Source organism: Cupressus sempervirens, chromosome 7 (assembly GCF_028749045.1).
Source record: "Cupressus sempervirens isolate cs-2001-9-10 chromosome 7, ASM2874904v1, whole genome shotgun sequence".
In the NCBI taxonomy this organism is placed as follows: Eukaryota; Viridiplantae; Streptophyta; class Pinopsida; order Cupressales; family Cupressaceae; genus Cupressus; species Cupressus sempervirens.
In genome coordinates this window covers 488,593,482-488,617,409 of record NC_143124.1, presented here as the reverse complement: position 1 = coordinate 488,617,409, position 23,928 = coordinate 488,593,482, and the positions used below count along the sequence as shown (strand labels likewise).

General features: G+C 36.3%; 1 protein-coding gene across 1 annotated transcript in view; it reads left to right on the top strand.

Annotated features, from left to right (window-relative positions):
• The first annotated feature begins 439 nt into the window (after nucleotides 1-439).
• Nucleotides 440-23,928, top strand: part of LOC149547678 (excitatory amino acid transporter) — a 41,317-nt gene continuing 17,828 nt past the window's right edge. The window contains exons 1-3 of the mRNA XM_089791756.1: nucleotides 440-710; nucleotides 807-944; nucleotides 8,027-8,110. Coding sequence (XP_089647882.1) covers nucleotides 620-710; nucleotides 807-944; nucleotides 8,027-8,082 — 285 coding nt within the window. The 5' untranslated portion in view covers nucleotides 440-619 and the 3' untranslated portion in view covers nucleotides 8,083-8,110. The remainder of the gene's footprint in view (nucleotides 711-806; nucleotides 945-8,026; nucleotides 8,111-23,928) is intronic.

Below are 23,928 nucleotides of genomic sequence, written 5' to 3'. Positions count from 1 at the left end.
CTTATTCTCACTCATCTACACCTTTACAACCATTATGCATTAGTCTAAGAACTATGACGCATTGCTTCTTTTGTTTAAAAGCAAAAATATACAATTCTCAATGCACCCATCAATCCTACATCGAGCACCCTCTGTTTTGTATTTTACTTTTGTCATTTAAAATTTGTATTTTACATTTAAGGCCCGTTTGGTGAGTGAGCGGAATGAGAATACGTATTCTGGAGTGGAACGTATCCTGTTCTCCGTTTGGTTTAGCGAATATTTGATAAGAATTTGCGGACCCAAAAATTTATGTTTTCTAAAATTAAAAAAAAATGAAATAGAAATACATGTTCCAATACCACCTATTTTGTTGGAATTGCAAAACTCCATTTTTGAGTCAAAAATGAAATATGTATTTCATTTTTGCTTCGTATTCCAATCCCGTTTTGGTGCATCCAAACAAGGCATTCACGTATTCCAGGATACGTATTCCTATTCCACTCAGCAAACGAGCCCTTAGGCATTGGTCTCGGTAACCCTGGAGGAAAGGTTACCTATTTCCTTGCTACTATATAAATTTTATGAAGAAACTAGTTTTACCATTTGGATCGGAAGCGGGTGTGAACATCGATTGGAAATGGTGACGGGAGTCACAGTCGCGGGAGCGTTGTTGGGGTTGGGTTGTCAGCTGTATTCTAATGGCGTGCGCAAGCTCCCTTTGATGAGGCGTCAGTATTTATTTCACTTTACAATGCCACTCGTTTTTCGGTTATTATTGTTTTCTAGGGTTAATTTTGGACTTGAGGCTTTTCAATGATGCGCAGACCCATGGGAGCATGTGTTGGGGATGGGTTTAGGGGCTCTCTTTACCAACCAGCTCGTTAAATGGGAGGCCAAATTGCAGGAAGACCTTGACAAAAAGATTGAAGAGGCCAAAGCCTGCAATCGGAGAAGGTTTAACGGTAAGCTGCCTTTTTTCCTGTTATTTGCATTTTTAGCCATTAATGATTCGCTCGTTGAAAATATCCATTTAAATAAAACTTCTACTTATTTTATCTTGAATACTGTTATTTTCCCAGTTTAATTAGGTATTTCGTCTATTTTATTTGTCGTGAATTTCGCTTAATTGACGGGAATGAAGAGTATTGATGCTTAATCGAGCAATTTGTGCATGACTAAACTTATTTTACGGTGAAAGAATCAGTTTTTGAGCTAAACAGGTTGAATGTTTTAGTATTTGACCCATAATTTCTCTCAATGTTTACAGATTAATAACACCCTTGAAAAATTAACAAACTTAAAACGAAAGAGGTAAACACAACTATGGAAAACTAGGGAGGGAGGCGAAATTCTGATTGTAAAAAAACTTTATTTAAGGCCGTTTGAATTTGCTCGTGTATTGTGATTGGACAACGACAAAGAGTGGAAGACAGGCCACCATCGAAAAAATATGAGCGTTATTCACCAAGGTCAAAGAATAGATTATTAAGCCGCGTAGTCGTTGTTTATGGAATTGAGAAATGAGAAGCACAACTTAAAATCAGAACCGCGTGCTTATGTTGACTGGAACTAACAATGGACCCTTTTTGTGTGAAATCGATAAATTAGAAGCTTAACCAAAATGCTTGCTTGTTTGATTACAACTACTAGTGAAAGATATGCATGACAAGCACAATATGGTTCTCAATCACAATCACTCGATTAAAAAGAAGCAAGGATCGCTCTAGCACCCATTAGTTTAGATTGAAAGCCTTCATCAAACTCACAATGTAAATGCTCTTTAATGTAACCTAGGCTCAATTGAATTCTAGATTATATCATTTCGTTGGCAGTTCTAGTCAAACCTGCGATATTACTGGCGTTGAAATATTTCTAGCAAAAAAGACTCTACATACAGGGCTTCACTAATAAAACATGTGAATACAGAAGAAATGGCTTGTCATAGTGGTAATACTAACTGTAGACCCAAAAATCTTAGGAAAAGAACATTATGATGACAGATACAATCCATGCCATATCTCATGCTTGTGTCTTGGAGTGTTGTGTTTTTACTTTGCATGGAGTTCAAGACATAAAATTGTTGGAGAATTACGCAAACTAGGAAACTATAGCATATTACCAGTTTCTGCTATTTAAGCCTGGGTCATGGTAGCGGTTCTTCCTGGGTGCTTAGATTAGGAAGTATGCGAAGGCAGTAGCCAAACAAATATACCAAAATATGTGCATGCATATGACATAAAATATGCAGTACTTTTAAATTCTCATGAGAACTCTGCATGTTTAAAGCAAGTGAATCTCAGTATTAAGCTTTTAAATATTTAGAAGCAGGATATGAAGTACCTAAGATTGTGTATGATTCTTTTTCTGAAGAAAATATGAGTATTAAATGTCAATTGTAATTTGAATTTTCAACATGTAATGATATTTTGAGGTTTGAGTATTTTTTTATTTTTTAAAATTATGAATATGATGCATGAGGTATTTTATTTGTAATTTTATTGGAGATTATGGATTTATGAGTATCACTCGTTTTTTTATATTTATTGCTTTGATGTGTGTGTGTGTCTGTAGATGGACAAATCGAAACCTAAACCCAAACCCATACCCAAGGGGAAAAAATTAGCTGCATCCATGTACTCAAATCCATACCCATACTTGAACCTGAAACAACAACTTATGCATAGACTAGTGACCACCAATTGTACCTCTTGTTTCCAATTTTTTGCTGAAAGGAACTATGGAGAAAATTGAGAGCAAACAGACAAATTATATTAATGTCTATGACTGACTAAAGTTAGGTGAATTATAATCAAAGATTACATTTAGTCATAATAGAGAGTGTTAAGGTAAAGGCACCCTTTTCCTAGAATTCACATATAACCCATTGCAACGCACTAAATAAACCAAAAATGCTAAACCAAAATGATCAGGCAACAACTATTGTATTTTAAAAGTATTTTGTTAGGGTTAGACCCTATGTTACCAGGGGACGCATTTGTGGCTTGAAGCCCAAATCTCTGAAACTGTACCTGTTTTGGGGACTTGGGGACGGCCTGAAGCATTTCCAAGCCATACCCACCTAGGCAGAGAAAACGGAAACACATCATTGAAACTTTGGAAACAGTCAACATGTTTCCAGCTTGCGTTGATTGTTCCGGGGACTGCATTGGCATTTCCCATCTGTCCCAGGGACTTTGAAAAGTTTCTGATTTAAAAAAAATTAAACCAAAAAAACATTTAAAAACTGCTGTTTTTCCCACGCAGGCCTCACACGTTGGACAACCTGAAAATGCTAATGATAAAATAACATATGTTACTTTGGGTGTAACATGTGTCAGAAACATTTTTTTCCCTATCATGCAGATGAACGATGGCAGTATTATTTCTCAGGTTGTAGGCAGTGTTATTTTGCAGGTAGCAGATTTTTTCCAACAGCAGGGGCAGCGTTAGGCTTATTTTGCCCCTATATATAAATTGTTATAAATGTATCTAAGTCTGTTTTTTCCACAGTTTACTTTAGTAATCATACAGTCATACTGTTATCTGATACTTTAAAAGTTTAAGTTTTTAACTTTTTCAATGTTTTCGTTTTGTTGAAAGTTTGAAACTTGAAACTTGAAAATTGCAGCCTTATGATATGAATCTATTATGCTTCTCATTTTCTCATTTGATTTCATCCTATATTCCTATTCTTAGAGTTTAGTATCCTTAGATGATTCAATTGTGCTATTCTATGATAATTCAATTTGATGCTAATTGCTATGTTCTATGTTTATTTGATGAATGCAATTGACAATATTAAATTATGTTGCTACGATGAATGTAAAATTCTTGAATATATTTGAATATATATATTAATATATATTAATGTGAAATTCTTCAATATATTTGAAATTTTATATATATATATATAGTCATGATTTTACACGTTTTTGTACTAATGAATCACCAAGCAAACCCGAACCCCCTATCAAAATTTTGCCCTACCGGCAAACTGATTCTTTGAACTGGAACTTGAACTTAAACCCAAACCAGCAACTTAGAGGAACACTAATCAAATTTGCTGCTTTGACCAATGAGTAGCAGTGGTGTTTTGTGTGAGTAAGAAATGAAAAGTAAATAATTTGTTTTCTTTTGTGTTTTATGTTGTTTGTGTTTGTGGTTAATTTTTTTGGCTAGGAACTTAGGATAGCTTTTTAATTTTTATAATGAGGCTCTTTTGGTTTGTGGAGGCTTGAGTTCAACCAGGGTATGGGAAATCTTGCATGTGTACAACTAGAATTCCTTTTAGATGAACTAGGGCTATACTTGTGTAAGGTTTTATCTTGTGTGATAAATGTGATATGTACCTATACATGGACCTTACATTGTATTAAGCATAGCAATGCAGTTTTGGTTGCGTGAGGAATGAAGGTAAATTAGTTTTTTTAGTGTTTTGTGTGGTTAGTATGATTTCTTTTCAAATTAGGATAGTTTTTTAATTTTAATTGTTATTTTTCTAGAACTTTTTATTATGATGTTTTGTTTGGTTTGTTGGGTCCTAGACATGGCTAGGGCATGGGTGATCTTGCCTAGGTACACCTGGAGCTGTATCTCTGTCAATGAATGTGGTGTGAAATTCAAATCCATATAGACTATACCTTTTATAGTTATTTTATGATGAATATGGGAACCCTTTATCAGATCAAAATTGTGGCTTAATTATGTATGCTATGCTAAACTTCACATTTCAAGTTAGCATATAAAATGATGCTAATATTATAAAGTAATTGGAAAATATTTGCTTGTTATTAATAGTGATCAAGAGATCAATTTATACAAGAGACTGAATGATGTTTCCTTAAGAAACAAACGTAAAGAATAGAAACATTCTATTCTAGAAACGAAAAACTAAATATTAGAAACATTCTAATATTTGCAGAAGATTACAATAGATAACCATTAGATACTAAATAGAGATAATAGAAACTATCTATTATCACAATACCCTCCCTTAATAGTTAATCTATCCAAAGCACAAAGCTGTCAAAAAGTGTAAAAGGTAGATTCTGTTTATTCAAGGGGCTTTGCACAATTCGTTGTGGCCTGCGTACTAGATTGCTTAGATAGGGCAGCTAAGCGCTTCCAACATTCAACCTTCATGTGTCTAAACTTGTTGCAATAGTTGCATTGAATGTTTTTTCTTCTGGGAGCCTTCTGAATCTAGAGTAGAGGGTGTCTGCTGAGATGATTGCTGATGGTACTTTGGATAATGCTCCAAAACTTTGCAGATGAGTATAATGCTCCAAAACAAACTGCAAAAAGCCATATTTTTAGGAGAAAAATTGAAAAAACTGAACACGATTTTTGGGGTGAACAGTCAATCAAAACCCAACATGATTTTTGAGGTAAAAAATCAATTAAAACCCAAGATGATTTTTGAGGTGAAAAAAATCAAACCCTAACAATACAAAGCTTGTTTTTTTTAGGAAAACAATAAAACCCAACAGATAATTTTTGAGGAAAAAATTACAAACTTTATAGAGGAATCCTTGCAAATTAGAGAATCAAAATTTTTGAAGGGAAAATTTATAGAAACCCATTATGGAACAAGGCAACAAAGATTTATTCAGCATGCAAATGAGGGTTTTCCTTGGGACTTAGGCATGGAGAAGGCGAGGAAGTGATTTAGCAGAAAAGCACTCTTGATTACGATCCATAGGAATTATCTTGTCAAGATCTCAACACAATTGAGGAATAAATTTAAACCAACAATTTTTTTTTTTTGGGGAAAAAAAAGAAAACCCATCAGAATTCATTAAATGAAAACCCACTAGAATTATTAAGGGAGGCAAAATAGGAGACTTTGCATGGTAAAGCAACACATGCAAACAACATGCAAACAACATGCAAGTACATGCAACCCTCAAAAAGTAGAGACCCAAAAAATTTCAAGGGTGACATAGAAGAGAGCTCGAAAAATCTAGAAAGAATTTGTTGTTGGTTTTTGGATTTGCTAGTGTGAAAATCGAGGCACCTAGAAAAAACAAACGACACCCCAATTGAGACCGCAAAAAACCCACAATAAATCTTTAAATTTTATTTGATCCTATATAGAGAATTAGGGTTTTGAACAAAAACGGTCCGGCTGCAAAAAAACCACCAAAAATGGCAGAAATGTGTAGAAAAAATAGACAGATCTGGACAAAAATGGGTTGTAGAATCGAACCAAAGGTCGACAGATTCAAATATCTCAAAACGGAAAGCCTACTCGGATTATAGAGAGAGGTGGAAGCAAATATGCATGTAAATAATTTCGAAAATAAAAGGTAGATAATTTCAACCAAGAAATTATAATTATTTTCGATTTTTTTAGAGTATTGGCTCTAATACTATATTACGAAGTAATTGGAAAACATTTGTTTGTTATTAACAGTAAACAAGAGATCAATTTATACAAGAGACTGAACAATGTTTCCTCAAGAAACAATCGTACAGAATAGAAACATTCTATTCTAGAAATAGAAAACTAAATATTAGAAACATTCTAATATTTTCAAAAGATTACAATAGATAACCATTACATACTAAGCAGAGATAATAGAAACTATCTATTATCGTAATAGCTAAAATGCCCTTCTATACATGGGTTTAAGTGTATTCTTTCTTGGGCATCAAAATCAATGCTGCTATTTGTCATTGGACAATCCTCCCCTCATAATTACTTGTTAGGTTCATTGTTGATGACACACGTTCTTCACAACAATTGCTCATTATGGCTTATCTTTTATTTATAACAATTGGTCTTGTGTGGACAGGACTTAAAATTAAATTTAAGCCATAATGGGTTAAACATTCTAATTGATTGTTTCTTTGAACTTTGTTACCCTTGGTCTGCTTGATGTTTGAATTTCCTCTTTGTTTTTTTTAGCTTAATACCTGGTAACTTGACAGTTTGTGAATCGGAATGGCGATAGACATTTTTGCTAGTTGCAACCATAGCCTCTGATGTTTGGATGATTTTCCTAGCGTGATATTTTTGGATATTGTTTTCCAGCTTGCAAGATGTGACCATAGCTCATGATGTTTAGTTGTGACCATTACTCCTTAATTTCCAGCTGATGATTTTTGAATGCTGGTGATTGGAAATTACCAAGATACTAACATATTGTGTCTTGCAGAGGTTTCATTACATCGGGGCAGAGAAAGTTGGAATAATAGGGCTTTCTTGGTTATTCTTTATAGTTAATTTTTAAAGTGGCGAAATTATGTAATATAAAGAAAAGATTCAGTTCACGACAGCTATTTTTTTAAGCAAATGGTGTCAAAGTCACTATCAACGGCAATATGTCATTTGATTGATATTGAAAAATTACTTAAGTTTGTGCAGTGAGGCAACAAACACCTACTGCAATATCAATAGATGTTGCTTGGTTAATGTAATCTAATAGGTTAGACCCTACCAAAAGAGATGGCTTGAGCTTAGTCAATATGATGTCCACGCAAAGGGGAAGCTAATGACTCTTTGGTCATACTGAGCTTGTAAGTTTATGATTCTTGACAGACAGTTTGAATGTGCAGCATAGAACCATCTCTGCATTTGTTCAAATGGATGACAAAAATAGTTTATCGAGAGCATTTTTTATTGGCTAATTACTAGGTGATGCCCTTAAGCCGGAAGACACTGATGAGCTTGAAGTGTGGTACAGTTGTTCATTTTTGAAACATATTTGGCATTAGGCAGACACTATTTTAATTGACCACTTTCATGGGAACATCTTTGCATCTCTTGTTCATTTTAGATGTTCCAGATTCTTTGCTTAGTCTAGAATTCGATTGAAACCAGGTTGAAGCTAAGATACATATGAATATCTTTTTTGCAAATTTCTTTCCTTTTATTAAATATACGTGAATCCTTTTGTAAACAAGCAGATGTTTGAATTTCAGTTACTTGTTTGATATTTGATGGTTTACATGTTACACTTTGATCTGTTGCTTCCTTTGTATTGCTTACCTTCATGTGTACATTATTCCTTTCTTCATGAATTTTACCTTGTTCTTGCAGTTTCTGATGAGGAGTTGACTACTGGCGGCCTTCCCAAGGCTCCATGGAGCAAATAATAATTGTTTTCTGGTCTCAAATTTTCAGGTATTGATGGCAAATTATATGAATGCTTATACCAATAAGAATTGCTTTTCTTTGTTAAATCTGTAAAAGACAAAATCATTGGATTAATTATGCAGGTCTCAGTTTTTGTCATTGCCTTTTATAATATCAATTATATTGGTTTATTAACATGCTTCTAGTTTTGTCTGATTATAACTGTGAATTCTTTGCTTGAAATGATTTATAGATATTTGCATCTCTTCCTACAGATTTAGAGAGATTGCAGTATACTGTAAGCCACAAGCAAGCAATTGCAATCAATTGAAACATGCATATTAAATAGGCTTACGTAGGAAAGCCAACTTGGCTATGCTTGAGCCAGCAAAATAATATCTCAATGAAGGAAACAATTTTTTAAAATTTTGGAGCTAGTTTTATCTACTTACAAGTTAACTATGTCAATTCTTATGTCAAGTTAATCATCTAACGATTAACATGGCTAACACCACACTTATGACTAGAACAGAAACAAAAAGAAGCTTTTTTTAAAACTTCTATGAATTTGTATCTACCGAGTTGTTCAGTCATCATGTCTGCAATCTGCTCTTTTTATGTCAAAGGTGTTCCCTATGTGAAGGGATGAGTTCTTTTTTGAAATCAGTAGCTGAGAATGCTCCTCAAACATGCAAGATGATTGAATAAATTTGCACCATCAATTTTCGTTGTGTCACAATCCCATCAAAGGTGTATAACAAATAAGATAGAATCTCGCCGTTGAACATCAGCAATCAAAATTAGTGATTAGCAATAGACAGCAGCCATGTATTATAAATATAGTTCAGCAGTTCTAGTTTAGTGAGGAATGGGGAATTAGTATGCCTTGTTCATGCATAATGACGATGCTTAGCTATGGCATGGAAGATGAATAGCGATGCAATTAGCAACAGTTAGAATATAATAATGCAGCAATTGGAAAACTCTTATTAAAGAAGGGCTGGGTTAGTACTAAACAATGATGATATTAATCATTGATTAACAGCGAAACAACTAAGTTGCTGATTTGGGTTTGGGGACGGATTCGGGTTCAAGAAACCAATTCATGGATTCATGTAAAAAATAATTTCTCATTATGATATGTAAGGATTCTTGTGTGTGTGTGTATAAATATATATATGTATTATATTTAAAAAAAGAGAGAAATATACATAATTGTAAACTAAATCATTTCATAGTATGATTATATGATACTTGATCATTGATCAATGCCAGATGTCAAAGATAAGCATTATGATTATGATTCTAAAGAAAATCATCACAATTAACTACTGATTCAAAGCAAAAATAAACAATAAATTGATTTTTCCAAGCTTTGGGCTCACATCTTAGGTTTTGCCCTGTGGGTCTGCATAGATCTGCATAGGATTCCCCCAAGTCCTCCGGAATTCTTGACTGCTTTGGGCCAGATTCACTCAGGGTTCAGATTTGACCCAGTGGTGCTCAGATTCATGGTTCACAGATCTGGGCAGACACATAGGATCAAATTTGGACCTTGTGCGGAGCTAGGATGTACTAATTTGTGAATAATGAATCCAGTTCGCCTTTGAATCCAGTTCGCAGGTTAGACACGCAAATCTGGTAAAGCAGTGAAACAATCTCAACCAAGCAAGTGTACTAATTAATTTGCTAAGACATGCGCTCCTTCAAGGGGTGTGTGTTGAGTTCAACAATCATTTCCATTGTCAGTTTGCAGGCTATACATTGCAGAATGGGTTGTTGTTTAAGGTGGACAACTATGTGTGCCTAGGGGGTCTATGAGAGAGAATCTCATACAAGAAAATCATAATGGTAGCATGGTCATTTTGGCCTTAGTAAGACACTTGAACTAGTGCAAAGGTTCTATTTCTGGCCTAAAATGCAGAAAGATGTCAGGAATTATGTTGAAGGATGCATAACTTGTCAAAAGGCAATGGGTACTTCTATACCAACCACTTCCTATTCGTAATAGGCCATGGGAATGTATTAACATGAATTTTATTGTTGGTTTGGATAGTGTATTTGTGGTTGTTGACAGGTTTAGCAAGATGAGTCATTTCATTCCCTACCAAGACCATTCATGATGCTAGCTATATGGCCCATCTATTCTTCAAAGAGGTGGTAAGAATCCATGGTTTGCCATTGAGCATTGTGTCTGACAGGGATGTGAAGTTTATGGGTCACTTTTGGAAGACCCTATGGAAAAGGTTGGGTACAAATTTGTCATTTGGTTCAGCCTACCATCCACAGACTGATGGCCAAACAAATGTCATTAATAGAGTGTTGGGAAACCTTCTGAGATGTTTGACAAAGGAGTATGGTTAGATGTGGGACCAAGTATATCCTCAAGCTGAGTTTGCTTACAATGACAGTGTTACCAAAACAGTTGGTAAAAATCCTTTTGAAATTGTTTATGGTGTTCATCCAAGAGGGGTATGTGAATTAAGGGAGCTTGGAAGCATGGCAGGTGGGAGTGGATATGCTGAGGACTTCACTTAGTGTATGAAAGAGGTACATGACCAAGTTAAGAAGACCTTAATAGATATGTGTTATGAAACACAAAGGAGATGAACAAGATAAGATAATTCTTAAGAACAATACGCAAAAACTAGAAATCAAGAATGTTTAGGGAAAATCTGGAAAGTCTTAATTAATAATGTCTTCTTTTTCCAAGAAATCCATTCTTTCCTCGCCTAGCTTCATATCAAAGTAGTTATCTTTACACTTATGTCGGTGGGTAGTTAAATTTTATTCACTCCATTTGAGATTTGCCTTTTGGTTGTTCTTACTGATTATCGGTGCAGGTTTCACCTTCAAGTTATTGGTGTGATTTATGTACCTTATGTACATTAGCCTATTCATTCGGCCTGATGAGAATCAAGACTAGTTCCTTTTCCTTGGTTAATCTTTCCTCCAATAATGGTCGCCAAGTGGAAGTCAAAACTATGTGACCTATCTTGGATTGATGAATCGTTCTCCTCATCTCATGCGGAATTACTTGTTGCTGTTTTGAGCTGATATCCTCTTACAGTCGTTCCTCCGTAAGACCCATGTTAGAGGTGCTGCCCTTTTTTTCCCAAGTTTTGAACCTTGAATTTTTGTATGTATTTTTGGTCTAGTAAGTGGAATTTCTTCCTCAATTATATAATTGTCCTCTGTGGTGTACTATACTCGTATATTGTCAAAATTGCATTTTTCAATGGATCAAACTCCTCCATATCCAACGCTCTCTATGGATTTCAACTTCCCTCCCAAATAGAGAAAAAATAATATACATTTGCAGCCTGGCTTTGATACCATGTTGAGGTTTTCAAAATTGCTGCAAATGTGTTAACATTGCCTCTTCGGTATATGCTTTCCAAATGGCAGCTATCTCTCTTATATTAGATGAAATATAGATAGAGATTTCGCTTCACGGGACATGTCTATTCATTAGTATTTAATATGATAGTTTGTTATTTAACACACACACACACACACATATATTTGTATAAATAGAAATATCTCATATATAATATAATATATGTAATATATCTTATATATCTAATTGATTATATATCTCATATATCTATATATAGCAGGGTAACGTGACTCGCGGCGAGTCACGTGAGTCAGCGAGCCGCGTTGACCTCGCCGAGTCATAATGACTCGTGACTCGCGTGACCCGGCCTCCTTGACTCGGCCACAACAGGCTTGAAACCAAGCCTTTAAAATATAATTTTTTACATTTTTTTAATTTATTTTTTTAACATTTCAGAGACAAAGGGTATCAGGAAAGGAAGAGGAATTGCTGTAGTCGATTTACAAAGCAAGTCTACAGGAAAGAGGAAGTGGAAGAGCAAAAAAAAAAAAAAAAAAAACGACGACAAATTGAAACAGTTCGGAATGAGTAATGCATGATGCCAAAGGGAAGGGTAGACATAAGCAGTTGCCAAAAAGAGTGTGAAATCGGAAGAAAATGACAGAAAGAGTGTGTTCCATGCAGTTTCGTGTGAGTTTCGAAGTGCTAATTTGGTCCTGGGGCACTGCCCCTGGACCCCCAGTCGTTGCGGATATCAGTCATGGGAGTCTGACCAGTTGAGAAGAATTGGAGCTGCTGCAGGCATGGAGTGTCTGTGTACCAGAGGCACTGAGAGTAGGTGTTGCTCGTGAGGCTGTCTTGGTGGATGTGTAGAGAGCTCGAGAGGAGCTGATCATCCAGTTGGAGGCAGTGCAACGACACTTGGCTCAGGGTACCGAGGAATTGGAAATAGAGAAAGCAACACGGGTGGTTATCAAGGTCAGCTAAGGAGATAGTATTGTGTTAGCAGAGGCTACAGATGCAACGTGGTTTGGAGACCAGTTTGGTGCAGGCATGGGATGAATGTGAAAGTGATGTGACAGAAACAGATCTATCTTGTTGTAGTTAGTCAATTAATATATTTTGTTTGTAATTTGTCTCAGATATTGTGTAATTGTCGTCCGGAGACGACCTTTCTTTTGTGGGGGGAAGATGTTGTCGGTAAAATGTGTAGCCGACGGGTAGATCAGTATCCGAACGGGCACGTGACGCTTGAGTCACCCCTTCGGAAAGGTATATGTACATGTTCGAGATGGACTTTGGAATCATCAGTTAGAATCGATAGATCATTGTAGTCATTGGAATCAGATTGTAATCTGCAAGTGCATACATGAATAAAGTACCTGTTCTGAATTGAATCGTGTTATACATGTGTTAACTTCTTACCCTATGCGGTAAACAACTCATATAACCCTAAAAGGGCTCCCATAACAGTCTATAGTGATGTGTTGGATTTCATAATGCATAAATGATAATACATATACATTTTGATGGTTTGCATGGATATATCTTAGTTTGACTTTAATTACTAGTAATATAGTATTTACTTTTAGCAATTTATCTTTGTAAGTTTGTAACTTTGTAGTATTGTACATATGTAATCGATGTTTGACTTTTAAGTTTTAAGTTTTTATCTTCAAGTATGTGGCATGTGCATTATGATCAAATTATCTTCTATTTAATGATGTTATTGTGTCTTTACGCTTTATTCAATAATGGGTGCATGGAATGTTCTTTAAATCCTAAAAAATCTCAAAATTTTGAGATTTTTTCACTTTGCCGAGTCACCGCCGAGTCGGGTCACGAGTCAAGTTACCCTTGCCGAGTCCGAGCCGAGTTCGAGTCTCGTTACACTGATATATAGTGAGTTTGATGTGATTGAAACTACACTAACATTAACAAGAAATGAGAGCTTTTAATTATCAGAGGTAAAAGGGTATATTAGAACTATGTAGCTTGATAAAATAAAAGATGTTTTGATAGGATTCTAAGGAATCTCCAAGGATAAGTTGAAGGCAAACTCTATCATAAAATTGTGAAGTGAACTTTTATATACATATACATATACATATACATATAAATATACATATACATATAAATATACATATACATATTGTTGATGTCAGTTTTATACCACTACATAACAAATAGCGATTGAATATTTGATATAGAATATCAAACACTCAATCCCTTTCTTGAAAAGTAAATACTCATGAAGAACATGAGAAAACTTACTCTTGTGAATACTAACTCAGTTATATTAATGTGATTTGCTGGTTAATCATGTAGGCGGCCTTACTTGTTCATTCAAGGATTGTCGAACTTTCTATGTGATGGTGATGATGTCTGGCTTTGTAAAGTATATGAGCGCCAAATAATGTTGATGGTGATGATGGAGGGTGCGTGTTCAAATGACTTATGCCTTCCTAACTTTCTTCTCAATTAAACTCTAACTACTACACTACTCGCTGCCTTACTCCTACTCCTATGAATGGAAAGATTAGCAAATGGACGGGGACCAAATCTGATGAAAGCTTACCAACGATGCTACCTCCATAGATGCAATGATTCAAGGAAAAAAAATACTAGATTACCACGCAAGGCTTCCTAACAAGCCGCTAGGATGCTAGTGGCCTAGTTTATGGATACCTATCAAACATCCACTAATATCACCATGCACCATCCATCTACTTTTACTCTTACTTAAGAACTTTCTTGAAATAAATTCTACTTTAACAACTTCAACGCAAATTTAACTCTAACTATTAGAAGTAGAAACCATGCAATAACACCAAGTGTTCTTATCACCATGCAAGCCACAACAATGATAAGAGAAGCAATTTTGGTATTTTCTTAAGCAACAATTTTTTTCAACCCTTTACAAATGAGAGCAAATGGCCTTATATAGGGGCCAAAATTACAACCAACAGTAGAGATTAAGAGGCAAAATCAACGATCCAAATCGAATCTTAGAAACCCTAATTAGGGTTGCCACCCCATCGGCCAATGAGAGAATGCCACCTCATCATTGGACCAATGAAAAAAAGGAAAAGTGGCAACCAATGAGAAGGCACCAAAATGGTAGCCAATCAGAATCAAACACCTATCCTACCTAAAAAGAAAGGAGAATTTGCCACTTGAGCTTACATCAAATGATCTACTATAATTCTACCCTTTTCTTTCATCTTCTTAGCCAAGGCAATGAACTTGGCTAGCCCATCGTTGACTTCCTTCATGGGAGGGCAAGGTGTATGTTTCATCTTGAGCTCAGCTGAATTCATCATGTTGCTCACCGCTTGCAGTGTCTTCTCATTATCCTTCTCATATTCTTTCGCATATCCGATAAAGGCATTGAGGGAGACAAGGGTGCCCAAATGGTTCTTCTTGATGACAACTTTCCTCAACTCATTCAATCTTGATCCAAACTCTGTCTCATTGACGTTCTCCTCTTTGATATCTTCAACATCAAGTGCAACCCCAATGTTGCCAAAACATGGTTGAAATGGAAGTGTCAACACTTGGGCTATGCTATGCAATCTCATTCTATATCTCTTCAAGTATCCTCAATTTGATGGTCGAGGCAACATACCAAGACTCCACCGTACTCATTCCTCCTTAATCCACCAACTTGGCTCTCTCCAAATATCTCTCCGGTAGCTCAATAAATGCTTGTAGCCTGGGAATGGCTAAGTCCTTGACTGGAAGGAAATCCTTCCACTCCCCTTCAAATGTTTTGAATTTGTCTCTAATAGCCACCAATGACCTGAATGTCAAGATAAAGGAAGGCAAGAAATTTCACCCATCTTGAATTATATCACTGATCCAATCTTTGGTTTCACACAATTGAGCCGAGATCTCTTCTATGTTGCTTCCGCTGTCTTGTTGAAGGGCTACCTAATGCAACTGTTGGATAGGCTGGCAATCTACCCAATACTTGTTTTCGGCCTCCAACTTTACAATCCTCTCGTTTACCTTCCTCAACCTTTCTCTAATTGAAACAATGCCTTCTTGGATCTCCTCACATTCCGTGTCGTCCGTGATTCTTCCCAAGTTATGCTCTACTATCTCATACTCTTGGGCTGTAGTCTCATCCACCGCCTTGCTAACCTTTGGTATAGCAATCTGAACTTTTCGATGACCCTCATCATCGTTCTGATTACCTTTGCCACTGTATTTGCAATTTGTTTCCGTGTCTCACTATCTTCCTTTTCCACTAACCCTTGAATATCTTCGACTGTTTGGATAGTCACCACCTTGCCTCTTGGCATAAGCATTTGCCTTAACCATAGTGGTGCAGTGCATCTTCCCAAATTTGGATTCGATTCGACTAGTAAAGCATCACCAACAGCCTCAGGTGCCTGGCTTATTTTTTTAATATCAATTGGCCTATCCTCTTCTTCAGTAGTAATTGTCATATCATCTCCATGTTGGTTCTTCGAGAGAGGAGAGTATTCGGTATTGTCATTATAACCACTTGATTTCGAATCAGAGCTCACCTCTACCGAGATCCTTTGTCCACTTGTATTAGCCCCTTGGCTCTTAGCCTCAATTATGCTCTCCCTTGACGGTGCTGCATTCTGTCTCTTTGCTGGAGGCTCTTGGTGTTCTTCACTTTTCTCAATCTCCAAGTTTCTCTTCTTGCTCTTAACGACTCTTGGTTGCAGGCTATTGCCCCCACCTTTCTATCCGACTGACTCCGTTGGACCTTCTTTCTCTAGTTTTATCTTCTCATAAGTAAGGTGTACCTTCTGACTTTGTAATTGCCTTAACTTCCCAATGTACTATGACTCAGTGTGTAGATCAACTGTCCTTGTAATTGCCTCTAAGGAAAGATCTTGATGATCATCCCAATCCATTGGACCCAATTCAGTTCCATCTATTGTATCATAATCTTCTCTTAGCACATTTTCATCATCTTCCAGTTGATCAGGAATATCAAGGCCTCTCCATCTGATTGCCCTCATCGTGCCCACTGACAATCTTGAGAAAGCTAGCTTCCTCACTTGAAAGTCATCTTGTGCATTGGCCCAAAAATCTTCTATAGTAGAAATATGTTTGAATGTGTTTACGTGAGATGCCTTGATAAGACCATTAGGATTGAATCCTTGTCTTGCTCTATACCATCCTAGATGATACCATTCTAACTCCTTTGCCGTAGCTGCAAAGGTGACAGGATTGGGGCAAGTATCGTTGCCTATTCCAAATGAGAAGGTAATCCCTGTCTCACCTTTAAGTTCCTTCATCTTGTCATAATGCTCAAGTTGCCTAGTCAACTCCATCAAAACTATCTTGTTGGGTGGGTACCTTGGAAGTCTCTTGGGACGAACTGTATTTCCTGCTACTCTAATATATGTAAATTGCGGAAATTGGATGAACCAACTCCCATACTTCTTAACTTTTGCTTTCGCTTCTGTTGAGAGCCTCCTAGAAGGTGTCCCTTGTAATATCCTTACCATCTTCATGGCAAAGGCACCATAAAACATCTTATAATCTTTGGTGTTGTGCAAATGAAGCTATGGATAACACTTATGCACCAAACATTGCTCCGACCCATTGCCAATCTTTCATAAGGCCTTAAGTCCAGGATTTTCATATAGTCTCGTAATCAGATAGAAAAGGTAGGACTCCATGTAGAATTGCTTTTTATTTTGCACTCTACTAAGTTGCAACTCTAAATTTTCACTTATGATTCCAGCCCAATCAAATTTTCTCTTTTGCATTTTCAATTTCAACATCCAGTTCTTGAATTGCATACCTTGAGCCATGCCCATGATTCGGCTGAGAAGCACAATAAGGTCGCCATACTCTGGCTTGAAATCTGACTTGGTGAGCTTTGATGACTTGGTAACTCCCTTCTTGCCTTCATGTAGTCAATTCTGCTTTAGATGAATGAAGTAGGCATCTTGATTATCTTGAAATAACTTGGCCGCTTGATCCATCATTAATACTGTCATGCCTTTATACTGGGGAATATTAAATACTTCTTCGACCACTTGTTCGCTGATGTTAGCCAAAACTCTTCCTTTCATCAAAAACGATGGACTTGGTCACAATATCAAACCGGGATGCACACTCCATTACCAATTCCGGACAAGGCAAGGTAGGAGAGAAAGCCGCCGCGTATACAATTCTGCTCTTGCAGATCTTCTTCGCATGGGGGATTGCCCTAAGAATGTTTAGGGAAAATCTTGAAAGTCTTAATTAGAGACATTACAATTGTGTATAAGAGAGTTGTTTGGAAACTTCCAACTGTAATTATAAATCTATCATTATTAGCGCAACATTAGGTCAATAAAGATTACCACTACTGCTACACTACAAAATTAGTACTCGATATTTCCTAAAGGTTTCTAGGAGTTATACAGATCCATCTATTGAGCATATGAACTTCAGCAAGACCTCAGAACTATAATTATAGTTAGTCTTTAATATAAACCAAGAGAGCAATTTATCTATTCATTTCAATGTTAGGAATTAAGAGAAAGAAAAACATAAGTAATCACCAGGGAGACATTCAAATCAATCTCTATTTGGAAGTTCTAGAGTAAATTAAAGGAGATCCCAATTAGGGACATTACAATGGTATCAGAACATTGTCTTGCCATCCCGTAGGGTAAAAGATGCATGTAAATCATCAAATAAAAGAAGTTTTAAGGAATAGCCATCGCTTGGAGAGAGGACAAATCTCAATTCCAGAAAAAAAAACATATATCATTGCAGCGATATGTATTCAGAGGAAGACTAAAATTGAGAGTATAAGGAACATATTGAGATTTTCTAAGGATGATATGTGATAAAATGAGTTATTAACAATATTTTAAAGAGGGCATTCATAATGGATGTTGAGATTCTTGAAGGGAATCCGAAGACCCAAGAGATTATGTAGAGGGCATTTTTGAATAATGGTCACAGAGGGCATTCATGTGAATGTTGATCATAGAGGGCATTCTTAGATGTTAGCCTCAAAGGGCATCCTTTATGAATGTTGACCATAGAGGGCATCCTTGAATGTTGGCCACAAAGGACATTATGTGAATGTCAGCCATAGAGGGCATTCTTGAATGTTGGCTACAGAGGGCATTCTTAGTGAATGTCGGCCATAGAGGGTGTTCTTAGTGAACACCGCTATGCTTGGTAGAGGGTGCTCTTAGTGAGTGTTGCTATTAGTGGCAAAGGGTGTTCTTAGCAACCACTGCCATTGTGGGCAGAGGACGTTCTTAGTGAATGTCACCATGCATGACAGAAGGTATTGCCATTCTTGGTAGAGGGTGTTCTTAGTGAGCACCGCCATCTAGGGCAAAGGGCGTTCTTAAGGTGCACCGCCATTCTTAATGGAGGATGTTCTTAATGAGCACCACCATTCAGGGCAGAGGGTGTTATTAGTGAACATCACCAGTTATGGTAGGTGGCATTCTTGAAGAATGTTGCCATTCTTGGCAGAGGATATTCTTGTTTCTTATTATAAAAGAGAAACAACTAAAAATAATATATTATTTATGAATCATATATTATTTACCAGTATATTGAATAATAACAATAAACAATGATATAAAAATATATTATTTATTAACTCATATGTTATTTACTAGTATATTGAATATTAACAATAAACAATGATATAAACATATATTGATATGTTAATAATTGTTGAAATTTCCAGGATCGCAGCAAACGTACTAAGCACTCCTATGAATTTGGTATGTATGTTCCAAATGCAACATCCTCTTAGATTTATATATAGAGAATAGGCTATGAATAGACATGTCCCTTAATAGGATGTGTCTATTCATTTATTAGAGAATTAATATAATAACTACTTTAATCATATATATATATATATGTTTTTATTTTTATTTTTTTCTCATATAACAATAGCCTTACATCTCAAATATAAAGAACACACACACACACACACACACACACCCATAAATTGTATCTTATATATAATAGGTTTATCCGACTGAAGCTATCAAACATCAACAATAATGAATATCAATATCTATTTAGGGTGCAAACTAATCGACAATTATTCATATAATTGTCTTCTCACACAATCTTAAGAATAATTTACAATATGAAGTTCAGTTGTAATACTTATAATTAGGAGTGTGGTTGAAACCAAATTGATTAAATGTTATTATGAATGGCTGGGCCAAAAGATGTAAACGTGTGACTCTTCACACCAAGTATGCAATAATTGAAAGACACACACATCTTTCAGTTCAGGACATTGGACTTAGCAGAAAGGAACATTTGAAATAAGACAGCAGACATTTGATTAGGGGGAACAAAACAATCAGTGACCAGTTAAGATTATAGCGAATAGATAGCAAAGAATACAAAATTAGTACATGTAAGTGGTGACTCAGCAACCCATAATCAGCATCCCACCCAAGGAAAGAACTAAACATTGACAGCTGTTGAATTGGGTATGCAGACGGATAGCAAATTAAGGAGGCTACACATTTCCCAACAGTATCGATTTGGAGGAGAGCTATCGGCAAGGAAGGAAAATGAATAAGAGGCAGCGATAGGAAAAATAAATATAGAGTATTACGATTTGGAACTTCCAGGCAGCAGTTGTGCGTTGAAAGATATCAGGGTCAACAATTTGTTCTGCCATGGAATTGGGGAAGACACAAGTCTACCCAAATTTATACGTGCCCTTATTTACGCAGAACAACAGTAACCAAAGTTGGTAAGGAGCACTGTCGTGAAGCAAATAAATCAGGAAATCCTATTTCAGTTGACATAGCATCATCTGTTGAGATCACATATATTATCAGTCAAAATGTGATTCCTACAAAAAGGCATCAGGAGGATTATAGCAATAGTAAAAATACCATTCAAGACTGAGCAACCAATACATCTGGTGAGCAATAATACACAGAAGGAAAAAACAATAAGAAGATAGTAGCATGGGATGTGGTTGACTGCAGAACTCTGTAACAAGTCAGCGATCCTTCATAAGATGCATTCAGCATTCATCAATTTCTTCTCAGTGTGAGAGATACATAGAGCTAAACAATCTTGAACATTCATTGACACAGCTCAACAAGTAATTATGCATCAGAAGTAATTAGAAACGAGAGCTGCTTTTAATTATTAGAGGTAAAAAGGGTATATCAGAACTATGCAGAATGATAAAGTAAAAGATGTTTTGACGGGATTCTAAGGAATATCCACGGATTCTAGGGGAAAATCAAGTCTAGTCCCAATAGCGGATATTACATATTGTTCTCATTCATCTTGTGTACTCCTTTGCTATCGGTTTGCATAGTTTAACAAGGCAAATGTGTAATGTATAAATAAATAAAATTATTGTGTTTGTGTGTCTATTCATACAACCTTATTATATCTCTTAGGGCCTTGGTTAAAATGATGATATGTTTAGATACATATCTGTAGGTGATGATATGTCAAAAAGAACTAGATGGCCTTTAGTTTTGATTTAGGTACCAAATAAATTCAGTTCTTATAATAGATAATGCCATCAAGCACTGTATTTGTCATCCTAAATTTGACCATCCATAATCTCGCAAGCAAATTGATTTCTTGAATATTCAACTATAAAAGAAGTTGAGATTTCCAATTTGCTTAAATATCACTCATAGAGCAAAATGCAACAACTGTAGGCCTTTTAGAAAGTGTACTAGCACCAACATTCTTCATCAACAATAGCACAGAAGAAGCAAATGGGCTAGGATTGGGCCTAATGTGCTCCATATCTTGATGCAGGAGCATCTTGGGTTCTTGGCAATCTTGTATTGACCAAAATATGTTTGCTTTCAGTTTCCTGTCTGTACAGTCTCTGAGCTTTCTTTGGCTTCAGTCAGGATTTGTAGCTGTTGCAAACCTTGTGGTGTGTTCCTGAAGTCCTACTGGATGTTTGTCTAGAATCGCACCTCAATTTGTTACTTAGTGGAAGATATCCGATGAATTCTTGGCAGCACCTATCCGTTCTACACATTCCATTGTTAGTTTATGTTTTCCGATCTTCCAAAGTTGTTTCTTGATCGTGGAAGTTCATTGGTGCATATGTCAATATTCTTGGGTCCTTGGCTGATGCATCTCTCGGATGGCTCTTCATATTATTGTTATTTGTGGGAGATTTTATGATTTAGGTCCTGACCTATATTTGTAATACGTTTTCCTGTTCTTGTAGAATGTAATTTTTTTAAGGCCAACTTGTGGCTTGTGCTACTGTATAAATTTAGCTAGTTGTTCTTAGTTTAAGTATGATTCAGTTTTGAAGAAAAGGATCATCTTTCTGAAGCTAGAGGCTGAGTAATTTCATTGTAATCAGGCCTGTATGCCTGGCATTTGAGATTGCATGTTGCAGGTCTATTGTACTTGAATTGCACATAATAAGAAGGCTGATCTTGTGTGTCTCTAAATTGTTCTTATTTGTTCTTCATTGTTTCCATTGTGTTTCTCTTACTGCAAGGTTAGGACAGATCTCATTGAGGTCCCTCTTGACCTTTTCTGCACCATACCTTGAAGCTAAAGGATGTTGCATTTAAGAACTAGAAGTAATGGTGAAGGAAACAACCCAGCCCACAATAACAGTCCCTATATCAAGCTTGATCAAAGTTACAAGATCTCTGCAAATTGTAGACCTTTCAATATTCAAGACAGATGTAACACAATAGATATCAATCAGTTCACTGACAAATTTCTTTTCTTTCAAATGAAAAGACAAAAATAAATATATCTAATGCCGATCACTTTCAATAGGGTCTAGTCTGCATATTACACCCATAGAGAAGATGTACATCTGATGTCTCTATATAATAATAATCGAAGAACTACCAGCATTGACGGAAAAGTTAGAAACCTGAATGGACTGATTCGCTTTCTAAAGATAAAGATGACGCAAATACAATAATCCCATTTATCACTACACAACATCAATTCAACAAAACCACAAAACAATGCTTCTTTTTTTCCACCGCTGAGCTGAAATGACGATATAATGTATTCTACTACTCATGATCCGACATGTCTTCTCAAAACATATTTATTTAATTTATTAATTGCTAAGGATGATAAAGCAACAATGTCTTCATTTTTCACCAATTGCCATCAAGTCTCGCACAAAATGATAGCTGCTCTTGATAATGAGGAGTAACCGAAGAGACAAGGATGAAAGTTACCAAGAATAAGAAATGGACACATGAGAAGAGCATAACATCACCGAGGACATGGAAGCCAAGTATGTGATGACAAGGATAACAGATGCCAAAGAGGACTAGGCCATGACAAGCAAAGCCAAGAAATGAAGCAATATATATCCGGAAGAACTTGGGCACAATTATAATATGAATGACCAACACAAAACTGACGATGAGGATAAAAGCTGAAAATACACAGGAGCATCTGAACATATAAGTGAACAATAGCAAGAAATTGCAGAAAACTTGTCAACACGAGGAACTCAAACAAATGCAGAGGTGATCTAATGGTTGGATATGTCTCGCAGCTACTACTGGTCTCAACAGAGGACAGTCTTCTCTATCTCATCCTTAATTTCTTAGGATGATGGTAGGGAGTAGTAATATCGAGCTTAGTGCTCTCTTGTAGCTCTATTACATGCTCAAATTTGCAGTTAGGAGGTCCACTACAAGGAATATTTACAAATACAACATGATGCTTGTCCGATAATGTCTTGACACCAATATGGAATGGCTTCTTTTCACGTGAAGAAGGTGACTTGGATGAAATGAAACATTGAGCCGCTCAAGCACATTTCCATGTTTGAATATGAACTCCAGCCTACTTGCTGAAGTCACCATAGGCACACCATCAGAAAGTCTTCAACAGAGCCTTCATACCATCTGCCATGAAATCTAACTTCATCCTCCTGAAATGTTTAATGTCCTTGTCTAGTGATTGTAATCAGTGGATGTCCAATACTACATCGATCTCACTCTAACCTTCAGCATAGAGATTATCAAATGAGGTGTAGTGACCCATTTGTATGCTAAGTTGTGGAACTCTCTTGGTGCACAACACAGTGAAAGCATTTGCAATTGTCACATTAAAACTAGATAAGTTCTTTGTTAGCAACCCACACCTAGCAACTAATGCCCCATCTATGAAATTGTGCATAACACCACAAGGGAAGTCACTCACTAACCCTTGATCTCTCCTTTTAGGGCAAAGTGATGATATTGGGGAACTCCTAAAAGGGTGGCAGTAGTACCAGTGGGTGTATCCAATGCATCACAATCTTTTAGCTCCATGTATGGAGTCTCCTACTCACCCTTGACACTACTACCCCTTGAATGTGTATCTTGTACCTTCTCATCATCCACATCAAAAACAGCCTCTATAAGATGCTTCTTACCTTTCCCAAGGTATTGGTGCTTAGGTTTCCAAGTCTTCTTGCATAAGAAGCAAAACTTTGTCCTCCTTAATTCATTACATGTTTCCTAATCCATCTTGTAAGAAGGTGTTCTTGGTTCCCAAAACCGCAGATTGAAAA